General features: G+C 38.8%; 1 protein-coding gene across 2 annotated transcripts; it reads left to right on the forward strand.

Annotated features, from left to right (window-relative positions):
• On the forward strand, positions 1 to 25,736 carry LOC115670689 (THO complex subunit 2). Of its 2 annotated transcripts, none has more exons than XM_030592009.2 (32): positions 1 to 251; positions 413 to 538; positions 3,641 to 3,682; positions 4,930 to 4,989; positions 5,127 to 5,189; positions 5,597 to 5,677; positions 6,220 to 6,291; positions 6,371 to 6,418; positions 6,598 to 6,666; positions 6,768 to 6,901; positions 9,021 to 9,096; positions 9,414 to 9,607; positions 10,021 to 10,101; positions 10,300 to 10,501; positions 10,590 to 10,832; positions 10,923 to 11,003; positions 11,100 to 11,219; positions 11,355 to 11,414; positions 12,849 to 12,976; positions 15,219 to 15,315; positions 15,403 to 15,531; positions 15,939 to 16,042; positions 16,721 to 16,901; positions 17,070 to 17,236; positions 17,405 to 18,011; positions 18,225 to 18,329; positions 18,951 to 19,106; positions 19,287 to 19,367; positions 19,437 to 19,859; positions 22,484 to 23,599; positions 24,443 to 24,744; positions 25,192 to 25,736. In XM_030592009.2, the coding sequence occupies exons 1-32, from the start codon at positions 111 to 113 to the stop codon at positions 25,259 to 25,261; spliced, it is 5,559 nt and encodes a 1,852-aa protein (XP_030447869.1). In that variant the 5' UTR covers positions 1 to 110; the 3' UTR covers positions 25,262 to 25,736. The 2 variants fall into 2 exon arrangements, with proteins under 2 accessions (XP_030447869.1, XP_056166216.1); XM_056310241.1 differs by having other exon boundaries at positions 190 to 327.
• Positions 25,737 to 26,637: the final 901 nt, after the last annotated feature.

A 26,637-nucleotide genomic window follows, 5' to 3' on the forward strand; every position in this document is an offset into this window, starting at 1 on the left:
CCCGCTCCACTCCCACTCCAATCTCCCCCACCCTCTCCCTCCTTCCTTCTCCGTCTCCGCGTTCATGCCGGTGAATCGGCTGAGACCCATCTGGGCGTAGCACCGATCCCATGTCTCTCCCGTCCGTGGAGTGCGCGTACGTCACCGACGACCTCGTCCGCGAATGGAAGTCCGCCGCCGGGAGCTCCGTCCCCAGGCCTCCCGACCCCGCCCCCGCGCTCCGCTTCCTCTACGAGCTCTGCTGGGCCATGGTCCGGCTCTCGCGCCCGCCCCCCCCCCCCTGATTCTCCGCTCCTTTCGATTGAATTATGCGCATTCGATTTCCGGGTCTTTTCCCCCCTTTCGGGTTGGGTTTTTTTTTTTTTTTTGTGTTCGTGGGGCTCCTTTCTCAGTTCTGCTTGTCCTGCGACAGGTGCGGGGAGAGTTGCCGTTTCAGAAGTGTAAGCCGGTGTTGGACTCGGTGGAGTTCTTGGATAGACCGTCCAAGGAGGAGCTGGGCTCGGGTTTCGCCGACATCATCAGTCAAATGGCTCTTGACGTAAGTCGTACCATCTTTTCGAGCTTCCTTTGGTTTGCTGTCTCCATTTGGTGGGTTGCCGTGGAGGAGTTGGGCTGGGGAATGTGAAAATGAGGGCTTTTGACTTGATTTTAGCGGCTGAATAGGGTGGTCTCCCTCAACGAAATTTGGCCAGTCGTGACTACGTTGCTATGGGTTATCGTAATATTTGTCATAGAAGCATCGGCTTGATAGTATATAATATGTTTGTTCAGAATAGCTCCTTTGGTACGGTTGGTGGTAGAGTTCGAAAAAATTTCTTCGGCAATTTAGCAGAAGGAAGGAGACTAGCTAGTAATTGATAGGGCTCTCAAGTTCCGGTCGCGTGGATGAAAGATGGGGTGCTGTTCTGTGGAAATGGAGTAAATCGTGGTGTTCACGGTGAAACGGCACTAATTGAGCCTTGGAAAATATTGTCGATCAGTTCGTAAGACTTTCCGTGAGAGGTAACTTGGAAAAGAAATATCCCAATAAATAGTTTCTTAATGGGGGAAGTGTATGTGGTCTTGTTCTCAGTTTAGACAACCTTCCAAAGGGAGGACAAGTTTCGGCAAATTGTTGCTTTCTATGTTTTAAGAAAGAGGAGATCGTTGCTTCCGTCTTTCTTCAGTATCCTTGGATAAGGCAGACATGGTCAAGTTTTTATACTTCAGCAAATGAATTGGGTCATGGCAGGATCCGTGGAGCATGAAATTGGGTTGGCAGTGTATAAGAGTCTCTTTTGGTGAGAACAGAGTTTGTCAATACTGTTCATTTCTCCATACTTTGGCTAGTTTGGATAAGGAGGAACAAAAGAGCTTTTCAGGGAAAAGAGCTTTCTTTTGATACTTTTAGGGTTTGAAACTTTATTCTTTTGGTATAGTGGAAGATATCCATAAATGTGAATCTGTTGATAGACATTTTAGAATCTCTCATAAATGAGCTCCTCGTTCAACTTCAAGCTCTTTCAGCCCGGTGATAACTCTTTGATGAATTTTTTAGCTTTTCAGCATTCAGAAACATTTATCTCCCACCTAAATCAAGGATAAATCAGAATGCAACACTCAATACCAAACAGAAATGGAAAATTGTGTATTGATAATAAGTTTTGTAATTTTTTCATCAAAGTTAAAACTGAATCCAAAACCAAGCACACTGGCAGAATTACTTCATATTTCAGTCATTCTAAACTACAAGATCAAGAACTCCCTTTTAATGTTTTCATGCTAAAACATTCAGCGATACCTTCCAAGAGTTTTTGTCCTACATTTTGTGAATTGCGCTTCTTGTATTTTAGCGACTCTTTGCAACATTGAGTTGTCTCATGCTATTGAGTTTTAATACCACTTATGTGCACCTTTTGATCAGAGAAGTTTTCTCTTTGCCTCTAGGTGTTTTGTTCTGCCTATCGAAAGCTAAATCTGGCTTTCTGTCTTATAGAATCTTAGTAACAGAAATGGCTGAGCTCGTACGATGGGGTATGTTAGGTAAATTCTGATCGTTCTGCTGCCTTCTTAATGGTGTTGTTTGTCAAGAGGCATGGAGTTGCACCAAAATTGTTGAGATTGAGTTACATGAGGTGGCAGGTGTTTATTTTTTGAATGTTAAAGATGTTTATCGAATGGGTGTCAACGTAGGTACCATATTTATACAAAGCTAGATGATAGTCTCATTTTATAGGATGCTCAGCTAAGTGGATCTTAGCATTAGGATAGTCTTGTGCAATTTCTTAGAAATTCAATCTCTTCTATATATGCATAAGATATGAGTCTAAAGACTCTTTGGTCAGTGGCAAGTATTCAAACTTTTGAGAGTATGTTTAATTGTGTGCATGTACCATATAGATAAAGAAAAGGAAGTTATATAATGCCAATGGAGAAACAGGTGATGCTGTTGAAGTTTGTATAATGATAGTTGCATTGTGGACGGAAACTGTCTGAGAGAGAAGAAAGTATTTGTAAAGGAAGAGGATGGAATTGTATTTTATTCAATAGAGGAAAGTCATTAGAGGGAGAATGCAAAAATGAGCTAAAAGGTCAAATTACCAATTGGGAAGTTGGAATAATAGGAATAGAGGGTAACTTACTCCAATTCCCCTTATATTTTGACCAACAAGTGTGGACACCCCTTCACCTTTCCTCTTTTTTTTTTCAAGGGAACTACTCAAAAACATTGTCAGTATGTTGGATCCACCAATTTAATAAATAAGATGAGTGGTTTGAATTTTGCGTTTATTTTTATTCGAGTAGACTAAAAATGTTAACTTGAAAGGATGGTACCCATGTCACCAAGCAACAACAATGTGAGCCTCATTCCGCTAAATGAGATCAACTATATGTTCCTACCCTTTTTAACCTTTTCTCCATCATAGAGTCCTATACTCTCATAGGAGCATCGAAAGGTTTAAGTGTCTAATTGACTTTAGATGTGCCTCTCTTTTTCTGTTGATTAGGGCGACATTGACTTTTTCTCAATTACACATTTTTGCGGGTTATGCCAGTGCTTGCACATTCAAATGAAGCATCGTAATCAACGTTATGCTCATTTTGTGCACATGATGGTTCTTGATTGCCTTTCGTGCTATTGAACATTGTTGGCTTTATTGCCATCTTGAAGATATGAAATTGGTTTGTACAGACAATGTCATAATGTTTGATGATCATTTTATTTGTTGGCATAAACATGTAATCTACAGCATAATGCACTTGCCTTTTGGGGTTGAAAACTTAGAGTTTCTGTGCATAAGGTAGGTTCCGTGGTATGACAAAGGCCCTACTTACCTCGGATGCACACCCCTTTTGACTTTATAAGCATGTTGATTCTATTGAATCAAGAGGCTCTTGACAGTCATGCCGATCATGAATGCTTATGTATGGAGCATTTATGTGATAAAGGTTCAGTGCGGCTTGCACGTGTTCTAGGATTTTATTTATTTATTTTTCTCTTTCTTTCTTTAGAGAAATGATTCTGTTTTGATTTTCATCTTTGATTGAGCTAGTCATTGCTATTCAAGCTGTGATGTACTTTTTTATAGCAGTTTTGGTTATCCATTGTGCTTTGGTGACTAAGTTTTCACTGATGACGGAAATTGAATCTTTTTTGCAGCTTACTCTGCCTGGGGAGTTTCGTGCTCGTTTGACAAAATTGGTAGGTTCTTGATAGCTCTTGTGCGGTTGTTTCATGCAGAAAGATCATTCTAGTACTTCTTTATGGATATAAAAAGGTGGCTTTTCTGTTTGTTGCGCAATTTCTTGAGCAGTTCTGTATTGCTCGTGGTTTAATGTGATTTATCACTTTTGGCACATCGAGTAAGATTTTTGGATCAATTGATGAATGTTGGGTTTGTCCAACTCCAGAGACACTCTTCACAGTAATGATGGGGAATGTAATTGGATATCTCGACATGATGGGATCTCCATCTCCTCTCCCCTCTCCTCTCCTCCCCTCCCCTCCCCTCCCCTCCCCTCAACCCCAAAAGCATTGGATAGGTCCTTTTTATTCTTGCTGAAGATTGCCCTACCCCCTTGTAGGATGTAAGTCTTATTTTTTTTCCTTAAATGATGTCTCCGGATTGATGGAAACTTTTCGGCGAGGACTGTCATTTGCTTGATGTGTTAGTTGGTTAAATAACATCATGGTAATTTGTTCTTGTTTTGCACTAATTCATGCAATTGCGCAACCATTGTAAATAATTATGAACAAACTACAAATAATTCTACATATCAATATATGTATAGTTTGAAAGGTTTAGGTGTTTCGCAGTAAACCAAAGTCAAATTTTGAGAGCCGCAAGATTTGACAAAGTAGAAGTCACTCCAATTTTGTATGGGTACATTATTGTGGCCTATCACAGGAATTAGACGTCCTTGTTATATTCTTTTGGATACCTTACCAAATGTGTTTCGTATGTTAATAATCATTACAGACTGTTGATAGTACCAGTGTCAATTGTATGATACCCCACTGTTAGAATGTCCTTGTTATATTTTTGGGTACGTTACCAATACTGTTTTGAATGTTAATAATCGTTATAGACCGTTGATAGTGCCAGTGTCAATTGTATGACACCGCACTGTTACATAAAGTATCAATGTTTTACTAATATCCAGCAAGTTTTTCTTCGCTCCTCTTTTCTAGTCAATAAAGAGAATTATCTTATTGAGCATCAGCTCTAATGTGGTGAGAATATCTCACATTTTCATAGAGTTTAGCTGACCAGGGTAGAGGAATGTTATTTTCCCTTGAATTCCGGAGTCGTTTCTCTACATTTACTTGAAGTTTTTGGGTTTCGGAAAGTTGGTATTTCTTGTATCATCTGTGGCATGGACTTCTTAATTACGATGCCTCAATTTGTGGCTTGGAATATTCTTCATCACCTGTGCCTTCTCTTCTAGGCTAAATGGCTTGTAGACTGTTCACTGGTTCCGCTTAGACTTTTCCAGGAACGCTGTGAGGTGAGTTTTCTGTAATCTTGAAACTGTCCTTGGTTACTCATATTTTAGTGTTTATAATTTCAAAAAAAGAAAAATATGACTTCTATTATTGCCTTTTCATGTTAACATAATATCTGATGTGTATCTATGGAATGTAGGAAGAATTTCTTTGGGAGGCTGAACTGATCAAGATAAAAGCTCAAGAGTTAAAAAACAAAGAGGTGAGTTGCTTGTAAATATCCGTTGCATGTCCCATATGCTTCTCGTCTAGATTATTTAGGAACAGTCACAGGTACTTAGGAATTAGCAAGATCGATGGGTTTTTTTTCTCCTAACTTCTTTTTCAGTCAAGTGATATTAACGAATAATACTTTCCCCCCCATTTACCGTGTTCCAGTCTGTCTAAGTTCGATCTACTAGATATGCACGTACTCGATGTATTCTATAAAAGATTGTCAGCAGTAACATGAAATGATAAATGCTATGGAGTGCTTGTATTGCCACATAGAGAGACGGAACTCAGTTCATTTAATAACATGTGCAAAATGGCAGGAGGACGCTATTTGTATTAGGAGAGAGAATAATAGGAAAACATGTTAAATTGGTGCTAATTTGCTGATAATGACAGGTCAGAGTTAACACACGTCTACTTTATCAGCAAACAAAGTTTAACCTTCTCCGTGAAGAGAGTGAGGGCTATGCCAAACTGGTATGATCCTGATCTATCGCAACATTTGATTCTAAAATTTTACTCTGACTTAGTTCTCCATGATGTCTTTTAGAGATAGATTTTAATGATATCTACATAATTACACGGATGCAGATATGGCGTAGATATGTGTACATATTTCATTTGTAGACACTACTTTTTCATGCATCGCTTGTGTAGATGGCTTTATCCACCTTTGCAACATGATTTACTAGTATGATTTGGTAATTGTCCTCTTTTGAAATTTGAGTTTCTTAAATAGTGTGTTTTGCTTGAGTACTCTCTAGAATTTTAGCGATCGAGTTGTTGATGACCTGGACGATGCTGTAATTTTTCAATACTTTGAAATTGCTTAGATTGGCCGCTAGTGATGTTCTGTTTGAGCAATAGGGATGTATAGTACCTCTAGTTGGAGCAATTGCTTGATCGTTGTCACAACAAATTCCCATAAGTCAGCCACTAAGGGGGGAATGGAGGTTCTTTGGAGACTTTGGATGCCTCTGTATCTGACAACTATTTCTCTTGATTCTTATGGTTCACAGGTGACCCAACTTTGTCAAGTTTCTGATGCTTCCAGCGATAGTGCAAAAGCAGCTACAATAGGCGTTATTAAGGTTATTATTAATGCTTACATGTCTTTCAGTAATCAATTTGTTCTGGACTCTAACTGTCCATATTTGATAACCCCTGCAGTCATTAATTGGGCACTTTGATTTGGACCCAAATCGTGTTTTTGACATCGTAAGTCTCTTTTGGCAAATACTTTCATCTTCTTATTTTCTGCGGGGAGGTTGTCTTCCTGCCTTACACCTGTGCCATATGTATGTGCTGTCTTGTGTGGATTTGTGCAGATTTTTACTTCTGTTTAGGAAATTCCAATATCCATAATTTCCTTGTTTGTTAATAATTGGACCTGTCAGGTTTTGGAGTGCTTTGAACTTCAGTCTGATGCAACTATATTTTTGGACCTCATTCCTATTTTTCCGAAGGTAGTGGGATGCTACTGGAGTTAAATTACATAATTTTTCTGTTTAATTATTTTGAGGAGGTAATAGTCGATCTGCTAACGGTTTCCTATTTGGTTTTGCAGTCACATGCTTCACAGATCCTGGGGTTTAAGTTCCAGTATTACCAGAGAACGGATGTAAAAAGTCCTGTACCATTTGGGCTCTACAAGCTTACAGCTTTGTTGGTGAGGGAAGCTTTCATTGATCTCGACAGTGTGTGAGTTCTTCGATCCTTTTAATTAAATGTGGTTGCATTATTTTCTTGTTTAGCGCCATAGTGCAATTTTCATCTTGTTGGGCTTGCATCCGTAGGCTATAATGTTTTTGCAAGGCATTTTTTAGGCTAAGATCATGTTTTGCCAATGCTTCTTTGAGGTGAATGGTTATTAGGTTAAGTTGGGTTGGTCTAGTTTTAGTCTTTTGAGTAAGGATATCTGGTGTGTATGGTCGAATGTCTTCCGTAGAAATTAATATAAATCTGGATGCATCACTAGGTGTTAATAAGACATTTTATGTGCTTTCAAAGCCAATGCCCTCGAAAATTATGTGGTCTAAAGCGCCTTACCCAAATTTTCTTCTGCTAAATCACTTATAGTGATGTTTGGTTTAATCTTAGTAATCTAAAATAATTCAAATTTAGGGAAGAAGAGGATATGTCTATATCTTTGTCATAAAATGCTTGGAGCATAGAAGAAGAATGTAATCATCTAGTGCCAGCATGCATCAGCTTGCTTATTGCTCTTTAAGTAGATATGCTGATTCCTGGTGATGATAGACATGTATGTCTTTCTCATTTGTAGTCTTATATACTTGTAAGATCCAGACTTGGCACTTTTAGGCTGAAGTCCCGTCAAAGTGATACTCCACAAGTGTGGACACGAGATCTACCTTAGAAATAGTCTGCATTTGGTTAGAAGAAGAAGAAAAAGGGGGGGAGGGGGGGAGAGGGAGAGAGAGAGCAGTAGTGTGGTTCTCCGCAAAAAAAAATAGTGTCTGCTTTTGTTGCTGTCATGCTTGATTTTCACAAAGTGCACCAACAAGAGCGAAAGGAAATAAAAGGAAAAGGCCCAGCACAAAGGAAAACATCGAAATCATTTTCGCAATTATTGTAATATTTAAATATTAAATTGTGCTTTTATGTAATAACTTAAGCTTTTAAAATAGTTGGCAACGGTCTTACAAAAATTTTCAGGGTCCAAGTAAGAGATCCTGAGTTTAAATCTTTTCCAACCCTCTTATTTACCTCCCCAATCCTAGCCTAAGTGTGAGTGGAGTGATAAAAACAAATATACATTACATCTCACGCTCATCTTCTAGCTTAAGCTATAGGAACAGGCAATGGTCCACCAAAATTTTTTAATAACAAGTTCAATAACGCTAGGTTCCTAGACCAAGTCATACTTGTATGTACAGTTTTAGAAAAGATGACTATCTTTGAAGAGGAATTTAGGAAAAAAACCTAAAAAGCATGTGTAAGTCAAGAAAGTAGTCAAAGATTGAGTTGAAATTTGTGCTACGATGCCTTTTAGAATTAAGATGAATTGGTGTGTCCCTGTACCATGTCCATTTGATAAATTCTTTATAGACTAGTCCCCATGTCTAGCATTTTCTCAAAAGGAAAGTTAGACATGCGGAATCGCACCGGCATTGGTCTCGCGCAAGTGCAGGTGACATAGCTTATAATGTCATGAGCTTTTTTGCTGGTGGAAGATCACTGGTTAAAATGATGTTTGAAAATCTTTACAACATGAGTGCATCTGTGTACTAGTTTAATTAAGAGGAGATGACTAAAGTTGGGGATACTTCTCTAATTAATTTATTTAAAACATGTCTCGTACTTGTTGATGGTTTAACCTCCCTCTACTCGTAGGACAGGTTCTTGTCTCTGTGCTGTGTGCCTGTGTGGATGCATGTGTCTTTCTATATCAATGTAATGTGTGTGGGCTTGTTCCTTGTGTGTATGTGATTGGGCGCGTGCGTTTACTTTGCATAAGAGGAGCATTTCTTGATATATGTACCCGAAATGGTGAAATTTGAATACGCAAAATTGTTGGTTGTTTTGAGGTCAATGATTTATGTGTGGCAATACGTGTATAAAGGTCCTTTTCACTTTGTTTTTGAAGTTGGTTATGGTATTATGCCATTGCATTAAACATTGCTTCAAGATTTTCTTTGTCCTGATTTTTTCTTCTTTTTATGCTGTGTAGATTAGGAATAGGGCAAGTTGTCTGGTGTGAATTATTATTATATCTTCTTTTCACCTCCATTAGCAGGTTCTATGCGATTGAAAGAAAATTGAGATGCGTGTTTGTTTCCTTATTGTGCGTGCGATGCAGATGTGCACATTTACTTCCTAAGGACGAGGAGGCATTTGAGCAACACAATGCGTTTTCTGTCAAGCGACTTGATGAGGTATGTAAAGCAATCTATTGAATTTTGCATTATTTTCTCTTCTGATTGTTGTAGAATTTTATTGCTTTTCCTTTTTGAGGATATTCGAAATCATCAAATCTTGAAGAGCAATGTTAGTGCTTTCTTGCAATAAGGTTTATTGTGAGCCAAGTTTATGCTCTGCTTTGCTACCAAATGATATCTAGTTTTGGTCTGTTACTGTTTGTCTTCTCTTATGAAGCCTACTTATTTGTATCTTCTTTAGTTTAGTTTGAATTGATCTTTGCGACCGTTGAATGTGTTCTGCTATCAGTGGAATGACTGGCTATTTCGTGCAGGCTAATAAAATTGGTAGAATAAACCTTGCTGCTACTGGGAAGGATCTTATGGAGGATGAGAAACAAGTCGATGTGACGGTAGATCTTTTTACTTCTTTGGACATGGAATCTGAAGCAGTAGCTGAGCATTCTGCAGAACTGGAAAACAACCAAACTTTGGGCTTGCTTTGTGGTTTCCTTTCTGTGGATGACTGGTATATTAATAGCAGTTCTTTTATTTTCAACTTCCTGGTTGTTTTACTTTTCTGTAACTATTGGCGTGAGTATCCTTCTTCCTCAGTTTGGGGTCTCTGAGCTGTGAGTGTCAGTTATTTGCGTCTGTTGTCTGATTTTGTCTGGCACTCCTGAATTGGGCAAACTACATCATGAAGTCTTTACGCATTCAATTAGAATGTTACACAAGATTCTTTTTTTATTTTTGGTTCATAAACTGAAGTAATGGTCCAATCTATGCTTTAAGTGAGGCATTTATAAAGGGTCACAGCATGATGCTGTTCCCTGGGGCAGGTTTAATTAACTTTTTGCGAGTATATCGGAACTTCAGATTTGAAGTTTGTCTTTGTCATGTGGCAACTTCTTGGATCATAAGTATTTTTTATTTTGTCAGGTGCCATGCCTACACTCTACTTGATCGACTGTCACCCCTTAATCCCGTGGCACATCTCCCAATCTGCAACGGCTTATTTAGGTAAATATATTGATAGGTTCAGTAGCTGGGTTTTCTCATGATCGAAAACTTTGCAGTGCTGACATTGTGTCTCTTAGAAGTGAGATCAGACGTTTTGCTACATTCTTTTTACGAGCCACCATTTCCTGTAGCGGTATGCCCTGGTGTGGGGAGGACAGAGCTGTCTTTCACTTATCGAAGTTTTGGTCTTGTTTCCAGGCTCATTGAGATGACGATGACTCCATCATATAATATTGTTCGGCAAGCACATACTCTAGTGTCTTCCTCTGCTGCTGCTGTGGATGCCATGGGTGCTACAGAGTTGGCTCATAATTCTTTTATTGATCTTCCTAAAGAACTTTTTCAGATGCTTGCTTGTGCTGGACCTTATCTCTATCGTGATACTATATTACTGCAGAAGGTTTGACAATCTTTTCATAGACGTGTGATAATATTCTGGAATTTGACTTTACAAATTTTTGTTGAACTTTGCTCACATCCATGAGCAGGTATGCAGAGTTTTAAGAGGTTATTACCTTTCTGCACTTGGACTTGTGGAGAATGGTGATAAAGTATCAAATCCCGAGTTTCTTGCCGGTCAAAATAAAGTTCCTCGCATGCACCTTAAAGAAGCCAGGCTAAGGGTAGAGGAAGCTTTAGGAACATGCCTGCTCCCCTCTTTGCAGTTAGTGCCTGCAAATCCAGCTGTGGGACAAGAGATCTGGGAAGTTATGTGTCTCCTTCCATATGAGGTTAGGGCTTCCATCAAGCAATTTAATAATATTGGTTAAAACCATTTTTGGACCTTAAATGGTCTTACCAAACGAATCTTATATTGTTAGGTGAGATATCGTTTATATGGTGAATGGGAAAAAGATGATGAAAGAACGCCCATGATTTTGGCAGCACGGCAGACTGCAAAGGTCCCAATTCACTTGCTTTGTTTTATATGTGAGAGTTAAAATTTGTGGTATATTTGTCTTGTTTGAAGCTCAGTTTGTACTTTCATCTCATTATAGTTGGATACTAGAAGAATCTTGAAACGACTTGCAAAAGAAAACTTGAAGCAGCTTGGTCGAATGGTTGCCAAACTAGCTCATGCCAACCCAATGACAGTGCTCCGTACAATTGTTCACCAGGTAATTAACAAGCATTATTTTTATTTTTGTGGAATTTGTACTTTAAGAGCAGATCCCACCTAGTGGGAAAATGCTTAATTTGTAGTAGCAGTACTTTGAGTGTACTGAATATAATGATTTCGATGCTATATCCAGATTGAGGCATACAGGGATATGATCACTCCTGTTGTTGACGCATTCAAATACCTGACACAGGTGTGCATACACTATCACTTCATGACTTTTGGCTGAAGACTTCTTTCTTTTTAATATTTTCTTCACTTTACAATGGAAGAGGTCTCAGTTTCTTGAACAATATTTTACATCAGAGGCTTTCTTGATATGTCGTTGTGTAAAATGGACGCCCTTCACTAAATAAATGTTTTTCTTCTCCTGGTATGCTAATCATGCACTTTTGTCTCACTTAGTACTAGTTTCTTTGGCTTACCGTGTGTTCTTTCTACCTAATTTTATTTTCGGTTCTTTAATGAATAATTTTACTTTTAGAAAAACAATAATCATGCACTTTAAGTGCATCTTCCGCCTGTGGCTCCACCTGCCATTTGCGCTAAACCTCAAAGTCTAAAACGCTTCATTCAAAAACTTAGCTTAGTGAGGCTGCTGCTGTATGGTAAAAATTCTGCCTTCCACAAATCACATTCGTTTCAACAAGCACAACAAGGTTATTGCACATCTTCTGAAGAATTTGATGAGTTGAATGGCAGCTATCGTGGTGGTCGTTGGAAGTTATCCTGCCTACTTTTCCTGCTAAGCGAATGAGAGGCTCCAAAGTAGAGTTAGTAACAGTATGCTGCTTTAAGGAGAATTTTGTCAGCATGAAGTAAAGTACAACTCAGAAAGTAAAATACTGCTGGACCCCTGCATAATAGAATCAGTTAGAGGTGCGGTGAAGAAATGGTAAACCACTATTATGCTAGTAGGGATACTAATTTTGCTTGTGAAAAATAAAATTCGAAAAGCAAATAGGTATCCGGTGCAGTTGGCACAGGTGGTTAAAATTGCTGTTAAAGCTCTGTAAATCTATATGCCTTTAAGCTGGTAAAATGTTGCTGGATGCGTAGGTGACTAATCCCAAGTCAGCGTTAATGTCATGAAGGCTATAATATATACAGATCCTTGGTCAGTCTTGTGAGATTTTGTGGAACCACATCTAACCGTACTAAAAGCTTTAGCTATAAGATGAAGGCATGGTTTAATATTTAATTATTTTAACACTCCCCCTCACGTTTAGTCTGGTCTTTTTGCCTAGTACTAAGCATAGACATATTTAATTAGGGAGGCAAATGGGGCCTGGAAAGATTTGAACTTAAGACCTCTCGCTCTGATACCATGTGAGATTTTGTGGAGCCATAGCCAACTGTTCTAAAAGCTTAAGCTGTTAGATGAAGGCGTGGTTTAGTATTTAATTATTCTATCAAGTCTGAAATGCCACGAGATAGCATGTTGGAAATGATTGCAGTTAAATCAATTACCAATGTCCCATCTGACCACTTACTATTTAGGATTCTTTTGTAGAAGCTTCTTGATCGTCATTCTGGATATCTTCTGCTATGATCCATTTTGGGAACTGCATGTTCTTCCATTATGATTCCGTTTACTTCAATCTCACTCTTCCAGTTATCTATGCAGCTTGAGTACGACATTTTGGAATATGTGGTAATTGAGCGCCTGGCACAAGGAGGGCGAGAAAAGTTGAAAGATGATGGACTTAATCTGTCAGACTGGCTCCAGTCACTGGCTTCATTCTGGGGTCACCTGTATGTATTAGCATTCTTTATTGCAGATTTTTCCATTCATTCTTAATATGAATACGAAGTTTTAGGAATTACTACTGAGCCTTTCTTTAATTTGCTCTATGTGTATTGCTTGACATAACATCTTATACTACCAGAGGTTAGACTACTTGTTTGCTAACGTATGAGGAAAAATAGCTTTTGGTGGATTTTTCTTTCTATATGTGTAGTTGCTGTTCCATTCTTGTTGATGTGAGTTCGTTGTGGTCTAGCTAAGATAAACTTTATGATATTCGGCATTCTTGGATGTCAATGTTGTCTTTGCCAAATAATTGTACTGTCCCTTTCAATTAATTTTAGTTATAGATCTACTTCGGTCACAGTCGACATTCACCTCATTTTAGCTTGGAATACAGTTACAACTCTTAGTTTGTTTATGCACCCTTGATGACTGGAGAATCCTCATTTCAGTGTCTGGGTTGCAGATTGACCCCAGAAAATGAGTGTTAACCGATGGTGGAAACTTTATGAAAGTTCAAGGTTCAGGTCCATTGATGAACGTTAGGTCATTTTGTATGACCCGTGTCACTATCTAGGAGGCAATCAAGGTCAAGCACTGTTTGAATATTGCTCATGTCATGCATGTGCACAGATTTGACTGATTGGAACGCGTGCTATTCCCTGAAGAGCAATGAGGCAGGATCTTATTAGGACTTTGTTGGAATGGTTCATATTCTCACTTCAACTTCAGTTTGCAGATGTTAATTGGCTTGTTATAAGAGGTCTTTGATCGCATTGGTTGGTGAATAATCATTTGACTTCTTGGAGCAGCTATTAGGATTAAAATTTTTCATATGGAGTGGAGGGCATTTGTACATCTAGTAGAAGTTTGACTGAGATGGGTTTCTTTGTGCCATAAATATAAGAAGATTTGGCTCAAATTGTCTTGAGTAGAAAGGTCATGGCTCAGGATCTTATTAGGACTTCATTGGAATGGTTCATATTCTCACTTCAACTTCAGTTTGCAGATGTTAATTGGCTTGTTATAAGAGGTCTTTGATCGCGTTGGTTGGTGAATAATCATTTGACATCTTGGAGCAGCTATTAGGATTAAAATTTTTCATATGGAGTGGAGGGCATTTGTACATCTAGTAGAAGTTTGACTGAGATGGGTTTCTTTGTGCCATAAATATAAGAAGATTTGCCTCAAATTGTCTTGAGTAGAAAGGTCATGGCTCAGATGGAGAAAGGCAAAATCTCTACTAGCCCACAGTAACACTAGTAGATTGCTGATAAATTTTCAGTTCTTGACTGCAAAAAAATTGGAAGTTGATGCACATTTTACTTGCATCTGCATCAGACCCAGAGAGGAAAAAATAAAAAATTAATTGCATCTGGATATGATGATTGGACATGAGTTTACCACCCCCCTTGTAAGACTACTGGTGACTATATTGGAGCTAAAGAAGGGGGATGCCTCTCTGCATTGTGATTATAGATTTTCTCTAGTCACGTGTGGCCTCTCCAGGCAGCTTGGGGATGCCGAATTTAGAGGCTTGGTCTGGCTTTTGAGGTTCCTGCTGGCATTCACTGTCTTTGAGTTGGCAGCTTCATATTGCTCATTTTAAGCCATTGAATTGGACCATGGGAGTTATGTTCATGGTGTTTTGGTTGAGTTTACTATGGATGGAATAAATAGATGGTGCTTGTTGCATGAATGAAGAATGGTTGAATGGTTCCTGTTCTATCAATATAGCTGGCATTGCCGTCTTCAAGGCTTTGTCAGCTATCAGTATAGCAAAAGATCTGTTATGATTCAGCCCATCTGGTTTACTGGGATGTAGTTTGTTGCATTTTGATCAAAAGAAGCACTATGCACCTACTTCTGAGCGCTAGAGAAGGATGCCAGATCAAAGAATTGTTCTATCTTGTTTGAGTTGAAAATCAGTAAGTTAGAGGGCCAGAGCTTATCATTTACCTTGAGCTGCAAAGTTGTCAGAAGTCAGTTATGTTGAAAATAACGTTGTTGATAATTAAAATGATCCATTCTTTCTCTGCACATGTAGACATGGACATGCACATGTACCCAACTGACATGCATGCATGCAGACAAACTCATACACTGGCTCACATAGACACAATGCTGCATCTGGGCTCGCAAATAATAGTTGGAGCTTTTATTCATATCTTGTCTCTTTTCTTTTGCTTTAGGAATTGAGTACTAGTTTTGCATTTATTGAACTTTCCGTAATTATGTTGTTTCTAGGTGTAAGAAATATCCATCAATGGAATTGAGGGGTCTTTTTCAGTACCTTGTCAACGAGCTGAAAAGGGGTCAAGGAATTGAACTTGTTCTTCTGCAGGTGATAGAAATCTACAGGTTATGCCAATTTTGATGCACTACTCAGTTTTTCTTGTCTGTGACTAAATGAATCTCATGCCTGAAACAGGAGCTTATTCAACAAATGGCAAATGTCCAGTACACTGAGAATCTAACAGAAGAACAACTGGATGCCATGGCAGGGGGTGAAACTCTCCGGTATCAAGCTACTTCTTTTGGTGTGACTCGCAACAATAAGGTACTCTGAACTTGCTTTTCCACAATCACAGTCTCTGCTTTCTATGTATGGTTTTTGACTGATTTTTTTTATGTAGTCACCTTCTTAATACTTGAAATTTGTCCAAATTGTTTGTTGAAGATGCCTGGTATTTTATATTGCTTTTCTGCAGAAGAATTATATATAGGTCTTACTCTTAGGAACTTGGGTACATTCATTATTTTCTAGTTTCTTGACTTTGGGCTTCAGACACATTTTCAGTGATCCTACTATTAAGAGTTAACGTATGTTCCCCATTTTGATAATATAGTAAGTGGATTTCTTTCTGCCAAGTGGCTGTTTATGGATCTGAAAAGGAAAAAAAGATTCATGTACAATCTGAAACCTATTCATCATTTTCTTCTTTCTCAATTGTGATGATGGTGCAGGCATTGGTCAAATCAACTAACCGGCTAAGGGATTCATTACTTCCGAAGGATGAACCAAAGTTGGCCATACCGCTTTTGTTGCTCATTGCTCAACATCGTTCTGTGTAAGATTTTCTGATTAGTATTGTGTGCATAAGGACTTACTATTATACATGAACTGTCAACATATTCTACTACTAACCTAGATTCATTATCCGTGAAAGATAAAAGTGGAATCAAATGATTGTTTGTTTGGTGTCTGTTGAAGCGATGGCTTACATTCGTGATGAAGCTAATGGTGTCATTAATCTTAAAGTCATACTTACAATATGTTTGATTTAAATATCGGAACCTCTTCCCATGTTAGCATGATTATGTCTGCCGTACTTTATTGTTTGTTGTTGTTGATACAGCACAATAATACCATGGACAATGTGGAGTTGATGCTTGACAGTCCTTCCTATTGCTTGTGTTCTTCCTTGGTTTTTTTGCCCCTCAACTTTGAAGCTTATGCTGCATCTGTTTCCCACCTTGTTGAGGAGAAAAATGTTTTCAGGCATGAGAGACTCTAATTGAATGCAAAGTTGCTGCATCACTTTCTCTGTTTAAAGACATTGTTATTTTCCTTAGGCTAGGCATAATGAATTTCCCTTTACTTCGTCCAAGTTGTTGATCATTCACAAATAATTGCTGCAATGGTTATTTTTTTTATCCTTTGTGAAATACTGATTATGTGATTGCAAGCCCAATTCTTTTGCTCTGTGACTACTGTCAAGTAAGACATGTCATGCCTTTTTCTGCAGGGTTGTCATAAGTGCTGAAGCACCATACATTAAGATGGTCAGTGAGCAATTTGATAGATGCCATGGAACCCTTCTTCAGTATGTGGAATTTCTCTGTAGTGCTGTGACACCACCTACAGCATATGCGCAGCTGATTCCCTCACTTGATGATCTTGTTCACTTGTATCACCTAGATCCTGAGGTCTCTCTCTCTCTCTCTCTCTCTCTCTTTCTCACTCTCAGAAAAATAAGAAACAAAGGGAGAAAGATATTCACCTCCTTGGTTTTTATTGTTACTGAGTAGTGTGATTATGCGATTGCTAAATTTTTGTAGTATTATGATCCTTTTTTTTGTTTCACCTTGATTCAGGTAGCTTTCTTGATATACCGTCCAGTAATGAGGCTTTTCAAGGCTCATGGAAGTTCAGAAGTTTGCTGGCCTTTGGATGACAATGAGACTATGAACTTAGAGGCTGAGTCTGAGGATAAGTCTTGCAACTTAGCTCTCAATCTTGGCCGACAAATGAAGCCAATCATGTATTGATGGACTCTCATGTCGTCATCTTTTTATGTGCATGTGTCGAAATTTGAAAGCACTTTTCTCTGCATGTAACACCCTTTTTTTGTCTTTCTAGTAGATTTCTGATGTGTGGACCTTATAGAATTTTATTTAACTTGTAGCTGCTAAAGCGTCGTTTTATGCAGGTGGTCGGACCTTCTTGTGACTGTCAAGTCTATGTTGCCTGCAAAAGCTTGGAATAGCCTCTCCCCTGATCTTTATGCTACATTTTGGGGGCTCACATTATATGATCTCTATGTTCCTAGGAGTCGTTATGATTCTGAAATTGCAAAGCAACATGCGGCACTTAAGGCTTTGGAGGAACTTTCTGATAATTCAAGTTCTGCAATTACCAAAAGGAAGAAAGAGAAAGAGAAAATTCAGGAATCTCTTGATCGTCTGACCAGCGAACTCCACAAGCATGAAGAACATGTTGCTTCTGTTCGGAGACGACTTTCACGTGAAAAAGATAAATGGTTAAGCTCCTGCCCTGATACTCTGAAGATAAATATGGAGTTCCTTCAACGTTGTATATTTCCACGGTGCACTTTTAGCATGTCCGATGCTGTCTACTGTGCTATGTTTGTACATACTCTTCATTCCCTGGGGACCCCCTTCTTCAACACAGTTAACCACATTGATGTTTTGATATGTAAAACATTGCAACCCATGATATGCTGCTGTACTGAATATGAAGTGGGAAGACTTGGGAGGTTCTTGTATGAGACTTTAAAGACAGCCTACTATTGGAAGGTAATTTTCGGTCTGGTTTTTGCAGTAATAGCATCGTGGTCTTTTCTTATATTGTCTTTATGCAGCTTAGGCTTCGAGGTGTATACATATATGTATGACTCTTCTTCATAGTTATTCAGCTGACGGACTTTTTTTTATAACATCTTGATCATGATAACAACAAAGACTTATATGTTTTTGGCCTACGGGGGTCAACTCGCGCTTTTTTTTCAGAGTGACGAATCCATATATGAACGTGAATGTGGTAACATGCCAGGCTTCGCTGTCTATTATCGTTACCCAAACAGCCAGCGTGTTACATATGGGCAGTTCATAAAGGTAATCTTTCATTGATTTCTGCCTGAAACTCTTACCTTTATGTCATAGGAATAAGATTTTTTCATGTACCTCCTGAATGCTTTGTCTCTTTTCTGTGAATAGTCTCTTATGGCAATATTTGTGTTCTATGCTGCTAGATGTGGGTTTCCTTATTCTTGCTGCTTGTATATGCTGTATATATGCTAAATTTCCATGAATAGGAAATTTCCATATTTAAACTATTCTTGTATTATAATGATCATTCATACAATTTGTCTCGGATATCTATCCACCCCATTCATTTCATGATCATTCAATGTAAAACCAACACGATCTCACTAAAGAAAGGATATATTTTCACTTTTCCTTTGTCTTTTTTTAATTCATCATTTTTCTATTTTTGTTTGTTATACAATACCTTAGAACTTTGTTTTATGATACTGGTGCATAGAACTACGGCAAACAATGAAGAAGTATAGAACTAGAAAGACTGCATCGGGCCTCTTAAAGTGTATTTTCTTTCATTATTGTGTTGTTTGAAGAACTAAGGTTCTTTACTCAAAAAGCTATACTCATTATCAAGTGAAAGCTTGTTCATTTTGCATATAGGTGCTGTCGTCTGAATTTTCCTTTTTCGCATAGGTGCACTGGAAATGGAGTCAAAGAATTACGAGGTTATTGATCCAATGCCTGGAATCAACAGAGTACATGGAGATACGGAATGCCCTCATCATGCTGACAAAAATTTCTGGTGTTTTCCCAGTTACTCGAAAGAGTGGGATTAACCTTGAAAAACGGGTTAGCATCGTCTGCTTGGTTGTTAATGATTTTAATGTGAATTTGATGATGTCTAAATTGCTTGTGCCATTAGACAAGATGTACTTCTAAGTCATTGCCCAATAGATACTATATCTATCTTTATGAAGAAAAAATCAGGCATCGAAGGGAATTCTTATGTTTATCTCTCCAAATCTATAGGTTGCTAAGATTAAAAGTGACGAAAGAGAAGATCTCAAGGTATTGGCAACAGGTGTGGCTGCTGCAATGGCTGCTAGGAAGGTAACTTCTGATTTTGATTGTTCATTTAACTTTTTAGTTTACACTGTAATTAAGTGCTCTTGTTTGTAGCCTTCATGGGTTACCGATGAAGAATTTGGCATGGGCTATTTGGAAGTAAAACCACCATCACTTGCTTCGAAGTCTGTTTCAACCAATTTAACAGCGTCAAACGGTCCAGCTCTAGCTCAGAATGAACATGTTGGGGGAAGAGGAGCACAAACCGATGCTGGGAACTCAGTCAAAGAGCAAGCCTTAAGGACAAAAAATGCAGAGAGAGGGCTAGAGAAAACAGATACTTCAGGTGGAAAAACTGATACTGGAAATCTAAAAGTGAAAGGTGGGTCAGCTGCAAATGGTTCAGAGGCTCAGATAACTACTATTCCAGCTGTTGCACAGTCTGGATCATCACATCAAAGATATGTGGAAGAATCTGCAGCAAAATTTGATGAAAGCAATTCTAAAGCTGCTCCAAAGGACTCCACTGATTCTGAGGTACTCCTTATTTTAACTGTTAATGGTTAGTTTCATATTGCAGGAGTTGTAATTCACTGTATAGATTGATGGATTTGTGGAGATTGAGGAGAGTAGTAGGACCTGACTCGCCAGACAATAAGAGTAATTCAGTATAGTGGGATAATTTCGTAGTGCTAAGCTGAGGGCCTGTGGGATGCATGGGGTAATAAGCTAGTAGTTGTCGACGTGGTGGTCGGTCCTGTATCATAAAAAATGCTAATCTATGGTTGCTTAGTTATCACGTTGCAAACTTAGGATATATTCATTTACTCAACGCAAATGTTTTAATCATTTTTAAATGAATCTTTACACTGTAGTCACACATGGCCACAAGCATGCCAATTAATCGGGTTATCCCCATGTGAGCTCTCTCTTTTTTGTCATTGCATTTTCTCCTGATTTTGTTTAGCCAAAACCTTACCATTTTGTGACTGTTATTTACTTGTGATAGGAATTAATTGCCGCTTAGTAATTTTCAGCCATTTGTTTTGCATTTTTATGTTGCTTTTGTTCGCTTTTAAAAATAATATCAAACAGGTTTGTTCGATTATCTTTGCAGAAAACTTTTACTTCGAAACAGCTTATGTTTGCCTTTGAGGGAATACATCAAAAAATGGAGGATACAAATTGGATATTAAACTCTAGTGTGATTGTAATTTTTGCACTTAGGTTTTATGAGTTTATCAAGCATGCATATGTAGGCATGATGGCATTTATCATTGTGAGAGGGAAAAGTGTATCGTATTATTCAATAAAGTTCAATATATACATCAAAATAACCCTAAAGGTCTTAAAGACCACTTTACCCTTTATACTTCTAACACTGGCCCTCAAGCTAGAGCATAGATATTAATCATGCCCAGCTTGTTACAAATATAATCTATCCTTCCATTACCCAAAGATTTAGTAAAAATGTCTGCAAGTTGTTCACTAGTTCGAATGTGATAGGGAAGAATCAATCCACTTTGCAACTTTTCTCGAATAAAATGACAGTCGACCTCAATATGTTTTGTTCTCTCATGAAACACAGGGTTGGAAGTTGTATGCACTGCAGCTTTATTAACACACCACAGAGTCATGGGTACTGAAGCTTTAAAGTCTAACTCAGCCAATAACTGCTGAATCCACACTGATTCACATGTCACTTGTGCTATGGCTCTATATTCTGACTCAGCACTAGAGCGTGCCACAACACTCTGTTTCTTACTCTTCCATGATACTAGACTTCCTCCAACCAAGGTACAATAGCCAGCGGTAGACCTCCTATTGTTAGAAGCATAAACGGTAAAGTAGTCTTTAAGACCTTTAGGGTTATTTTGATGTATATATTGAACTTTATTGAATAATACGATACACTTTTCCCTCTCACATGGTATCAGAGTTGGAGGTCTTGAATGCGAATTTTTCCAAGCCCCATTTGCCTCCCCAATAAATTATTTCCACGCTTAGTACTAGGCAAAAAGATCAGACTAGGCATGGGAGGGGGTTGTTGGAATGCCATCATCTAACAGCTTAATCTTTTAGAATAGTTAGCAGTGGTCCCACAAAATCTCACATGGTATCATGGTTCTTCATGACTTTTGAATAATGTTCAACAACCCAACATAAAACGTTTCCTTGAAAGATTAAGAAGTTCTTTGGAATGTCCATTAATGATGACATTATAAGTACATGAGGCCAAAATACATAACCGCGTCTTGTGTATAAAAGCTACTTAAGTTTTATTGCCATTGAAATTTGGAATTATCTTTGGTGTTTAGGCTCTTATTTTGTTTGTGCAAAGTTGCTTGAGAAGAAGTTTACCCTCATGCCCAATTACTATTGAGAGACTTGCTCGTCAGGAGTACTATTAATGTACAGAGGGAAGGAGAGAGACTGAAGTTTACTGCTTAGGGGAGAAAGCATGTGTGAACTACCATTGTTGTCTATGAATTGCTTTTATGCTTTTTGTTAGCATTTTCATCCATTTGTCGATTAAGTGTTTTAATTTGGTCCAATAGCTTACTGCTGGTTGATAAAGTATTACACATGATGATTGATGCTTGAAATTCTTTCTTCTCATGGGAAATTGGCCATTCTTCTTAGTGATAGATAGTTTAGTTGACATTTGCTCGGTGAAAAAAATAGCTTCTTGAGGCTTTCAAAAGACAAAGAAACGAGAATATAGCCTCTTGAGAGTATTGTCACATGCTAAGCCAAAACAGTGCCACTATATGCAGCATCTGATTATCATCATAACCAATTGTACATGGCGGTGCACTGTTAGCCGTGATATTTCAGTGGAGACTGCTTAAAAACAGTAGCTTCTTTTAAGTGTGGTCTGAGTACCTTAGATTTTATTTGGTTGGCTTTCCCCTCCTACAAACTATTCCTCGAATTGATCATTATTTCCTCTACAAGAAATATGGTTGCCATGGGGTTTCCATTCTTATCTTTGGATATTATATTAATTAGTTTTGTTGTGGAAATGACTCTGTCATAGTTGTATACATATTAAAATTTCCTGTTGCTCAATGTGTTTGCTCCTTGTGGCTTTGTACATGATCTGGAAGCTCAATTGATGTTCAATGCCAATTTATTTTCTTAATTTTGACTGATGACAGTTGAAAGCTCCAACCAAAAGAGCCATACCTGCTGTATCACATGCTAAGCCGCCAAAACAAGATGGTAAGGATGAGAAATCTGGAAAGACTGCTTCTTCTACAAACGATAGGAATGTTTCTGCTCATACATCTGAGGGTAGGCAAGTAGCTGCTACGAGTGTGTCTACAACTCTGACAACTAATGGGAATGCTAAAGGTTCTACTCCATCTGCAAGATCTTCAATTGATGTGCATGGGGTTGAAGCGAAGACAGAGAGTGGAGCTGCCAAGTCATCTGATGGGAGGTCTTCTCATGTTAAAGATGATGGAAATGATAATTATGATGCACTAAAACCTCCTTCTCGACTTGTTCATTCCCCAAGACATGAGAGTTGTTTAGCTTCTTCGAAGTCTGGCGACAAGCTGCAGAAAAGGAGTAGTCCTCCAGATGAAGCTGACAGGGTTAGCAAGCGTAGAAAGGGGGACAGTGACTCCAAAGATTTGGAGGGAGATGTTCGGTACCCAGATAGAGAGAGGTCTGTAGATGCTCGATTTCTGGATCTTGAGAGAACGGGGAGTGATGAGCAAAGCATCTATAGGAACACAGATAAGATTTTGGACAGAACAAAAGAGAGAATTGTTGATAGATATGACCGAGATTACAGGGAGCGTCCTCGTGGAGATGATGTAGTGGTCGAAAGGGCAAGGGATCGGTCAATGGAACGACATGTTAGAGAGCGTTCAGTTGATAGAGTGCAGGAGAGAAGTAATGACAGGACTTTTGATAGGCTCCCTGAAAAAGAGAGGGGAAAAGATGATAGAAGCAAGCTGAGGTACGGTGAAACTGCTTCGGAAAAAGTTCATGCAGATGACCGGTTTCATGGGCAGAGCCTGCCACCGCCACCGCCCTTGCCACCCCACGTGGTACCTCAGTCACTTGGTTCCAGTAGAAGGGATGAGGACAGCGATAGAAGGTTTGGAGTTACCAGGCATGCTCAAAGACTTTCTCCAAGACATGATGAGAGGGAGCGCAGGCGGTCTGAAGAGAACATAGCTTCACAGGACGATGCAAAACGAAAGAAAGAGGATGATTTTCGCGATAGGAAACGAGAGGAACGAGAAGGGATGTCATTGAAGGTATGCGCCACCTTTAATTGTGTTAAAAGTAGTTTAGTACAATGGCTGGAAGGATATTTTATCTATAAGTACTCAGAGATCGTTGTGTTCTAATCGGTGGGCATTGTGTCACGGCAACAGGCCCGTGACAATTGCATATATCTTAATGTTGAGTTCTATATTGGCGAGACATTCTTTAACTTCTGATAAAGGTTTTTGGTTGAAAAAGAAAAAACCGAGGCTTGGTTTTGCTAAGTTGTATGTACTGTCTTTGGTGCAACACGGAACCTCGTCATTCCACTACAGGGTTTTTGAGTATGGCAAAAAATGATACTCATAATCACCTCTGTACACTCAAGTCGTTTTTTCCTGGGATGATAGTCAAACTTGATGTTTGGACGCATGATGTTGCCCTCATCTATCTTATATATGGGGGCTTATTCTGAAAGACAGTGGAACCCTTTGGCTGTAAGCCCTGCATAACTGCCCCACCAGATTGTGGCTCATGAATGAAGTGAGTTCAGCTGACGTTGATAGAAACTTGATGGAAGATAACTAAAGTTTTACGTGATCTAAAATGCTTATTTTCCCCCCGTAGGATTATTGTTGTGGGTTTTTTGATCTATTCTCAAATTCTAATTAATTTAAGAAATTATATTAAAATATTCCATATATAATGAATGGCCTTTCATCAAATGTTAATTATATTTTTCTCTCAGATACATGTTACTGGTTATGCTGTATTATGGAATTTTTTATCCTTTCCTTTTAATTTTGAAGAAACAAGTATCAAAGTTTAGATTATTGATTATCATTCTTTAGATTGGAACATTTTTGCTCATATTGTTGACTTTGTGCATTAAGGTGGATGAGAGGGACAGGGATAGGGATAAAGCGAACCTTCTGAAAGAGGAAATGGATGCAAATGCTGCTTCAAAAAGGCGGAAACTGAAAAGGGAGCATCTTCCATCTGGGGAACCTGGGGAGTTTTCACCAGTGGGCCCTCCTCCTGCCCTAACTGTCGGCATGTCACAATCCTATGATAGTAGGGACAGGGGAGAAAGGAAAGCTCTCATGACCCAACGCCCAGGTTACATGGAGGAACCAGGACCAAGGGTGCATGGTAAAGAGGCGGCAAGCAAGATGGGCCGTCGTGATGTTGACCCGTATCCTTGAAAATCATTTTCTATCATATTGATCTTGTTTGCACACAATAGGTTTGAATTATAGCAAGAGGCCTCGTCATGAATGATGGCACTTGTTTGACCCTCTAATAATGTCTTGCTGCTGCTACTTTTCATCTCTTCCGATCATTTTCTGTGTCTGACACATTAATGACTTTGTTCGTTGGTAGTTTGTTCTAGTATTTAGAAGTTGCGCCATCGTTGACATCAATGCGGTGTCAGCCTCCCTTGTGCATTGTAGTTGTAGATCGGATCACTGTTAGAAGAGTGCTGCCATTTTATGGAACCTCCCATGCTCTTTGAGAGAAGAGGTTTTTGTGCGAAAAAAAGTTTTCCTCTGTTTGCAACATTATTTTTGCATTTATTATGTTCTCTGGGTTGATGCAATAATGGCATCGTCTTTGAAATTAAGATCCTTAACTGGTGTAGGATGTATGAACGAGAATGGGACGATGAAAAGAGGCAAAGAGCTGAACAGAAGCGAAGGCATCGCAAGTAGATGAGTAGAGATTTTGAGACCTATAATTTCCAAGGCATCGGCGAGATGTCGCTTTTAGCTCAGGAAATGGACCAGTTACCCCTAGAGACCATCTGGTACTGTGCTGTCTTTGATCCTCTTGGTATCCTGAAGCCTTTATTACAAGGAATCGGCTCACGAGCTTCATGCGATTGGTTGAAGTTCCAATTCAACATTTTGTGTGCTGAGCTTCTCCTTAATCCAGTGGATGTTTGCACAATGTCTTATTTCGTTTCTTCAAACTACAGGACGATAGTGCGCTGGATTTTTTATGTAATGATTTTCATGTAAAGAGTATTCTTGAAGCTGGATAGAAAAGAGGATGCTTTGTTTCGCCCCATGTAATGTACATAACCGAGTACTCCAGTTACATATTGCGGCTGTATCCCTAACAGTTTTGCCTATTGGTTCAGCGAATGGTATGGCCTAGCGTGCTCAGGCACAAAATTGTTTCAAAGAGTTCCTTGTGGGATCGTCTGCTTGTTATGGTTGGGTTGTGGACCGCTTTCACTATATTCCTTGCAGAGTGGAAGAGTTCTCACGATATTCATTTGACTGTCAACTGGATTCGTGTTTCTCGTTTTAGGCCGGTTATCGCTACTACCTAGTCGTTTCTCGTTAGGTTGTCCGTGTACAAGAGTAGCTGTAACTCAAGTTATTAACTGAGATATCTCCATATGAAATTGGATGTTCAGTGCTCTTAACAGCCTTATCGCATGTCCAGAATTTAACAATAGCATCCGGAAAACCGGTTTCACGTTTGGTGGTGTTAAGTTTCTTTGGCAAAAGAAATGTGGGCGGTGTGGGGAATCTGCAAGCTTTAGTAAATTTCTCGTGATATATGACAGGTTTTATGAGCTTCGTCTTGATGCATAGAGCTAAATATAATTCTAGTCACTAAATGATGGAAGACTGCGATATATAATGGGAACAACTATCAAAAAAGTTGTAAATTTATTGCACGTATATCAATTCAGTCATAAATCTTTTAATTATATCAATTAATCTCTTAAGATATCTCTCTTTCGATTTTTCTCTCACTTCAAGCTCCCTCGACTGAGATGGCTCCATCTTCTCAACTCGAATTGGGATTTTCTCTCCCGATCTGGTCTGGGAGTTTCTTTAATTGTTTTTATATAGCTTTTTGTTTTTTTTTTTTGTTTTCATTTACTCGCTATTGATGCTCTTCTCTGCTTGATGTGCATATCTTCCGCTTCCATCGTTAGGAATCAACTTGCTATTTTAGATCTTCCAAACCGAGAAGTCCGACAAGTTCGGAGATGAATACAGTTAGTTCATACTACACTGGAAGCGGTTATACGATTTCTCCGAGTTTTGAAAGCTTTCATCTAGATCTG

The sequence above is a fragment of the Syzygium oleosum genome, unplaced genomic scaffold (genome assembly GCF_021117445.2).
Source record: "Syzygium oleosum isolate NSW1041296 unplaced genomic scaffold, Sole_v2.1 Sole_v2.03, whole genome shotgun sequence".
NCBI lineage: Eukaryota > Viridiplantae > Streptophyta > Magnoliopsida > Myrtales > Myrtaceae > Syzygium > Syzygium oleosum.

Excerpts from the sequence above, each read along its gene's own strand:
- LOC115670689 (XM_030592009.2), top strand. The coding sequence starts at position 111 with ATGTCTCTCCCGTCCGTGGAGTGCGCGTACGTCACCGACGACCTCGTC. Across the intron at positions 15,316-15,402 it reads TTGAACTTGTTCTTCTGCAG|GAGCTTATTCAACAAATGGC; the intron begins GTGATAGAAATC and ends TGCCTGAAACAG. Across the intron at positions 16,902-17,069 it reads TGTATCACCTAGATCCTGAG|GTAGCTTTCTTGATATACCG; the intron begins GTCTCTCTCTCT and ends ACCTTGATTCAG.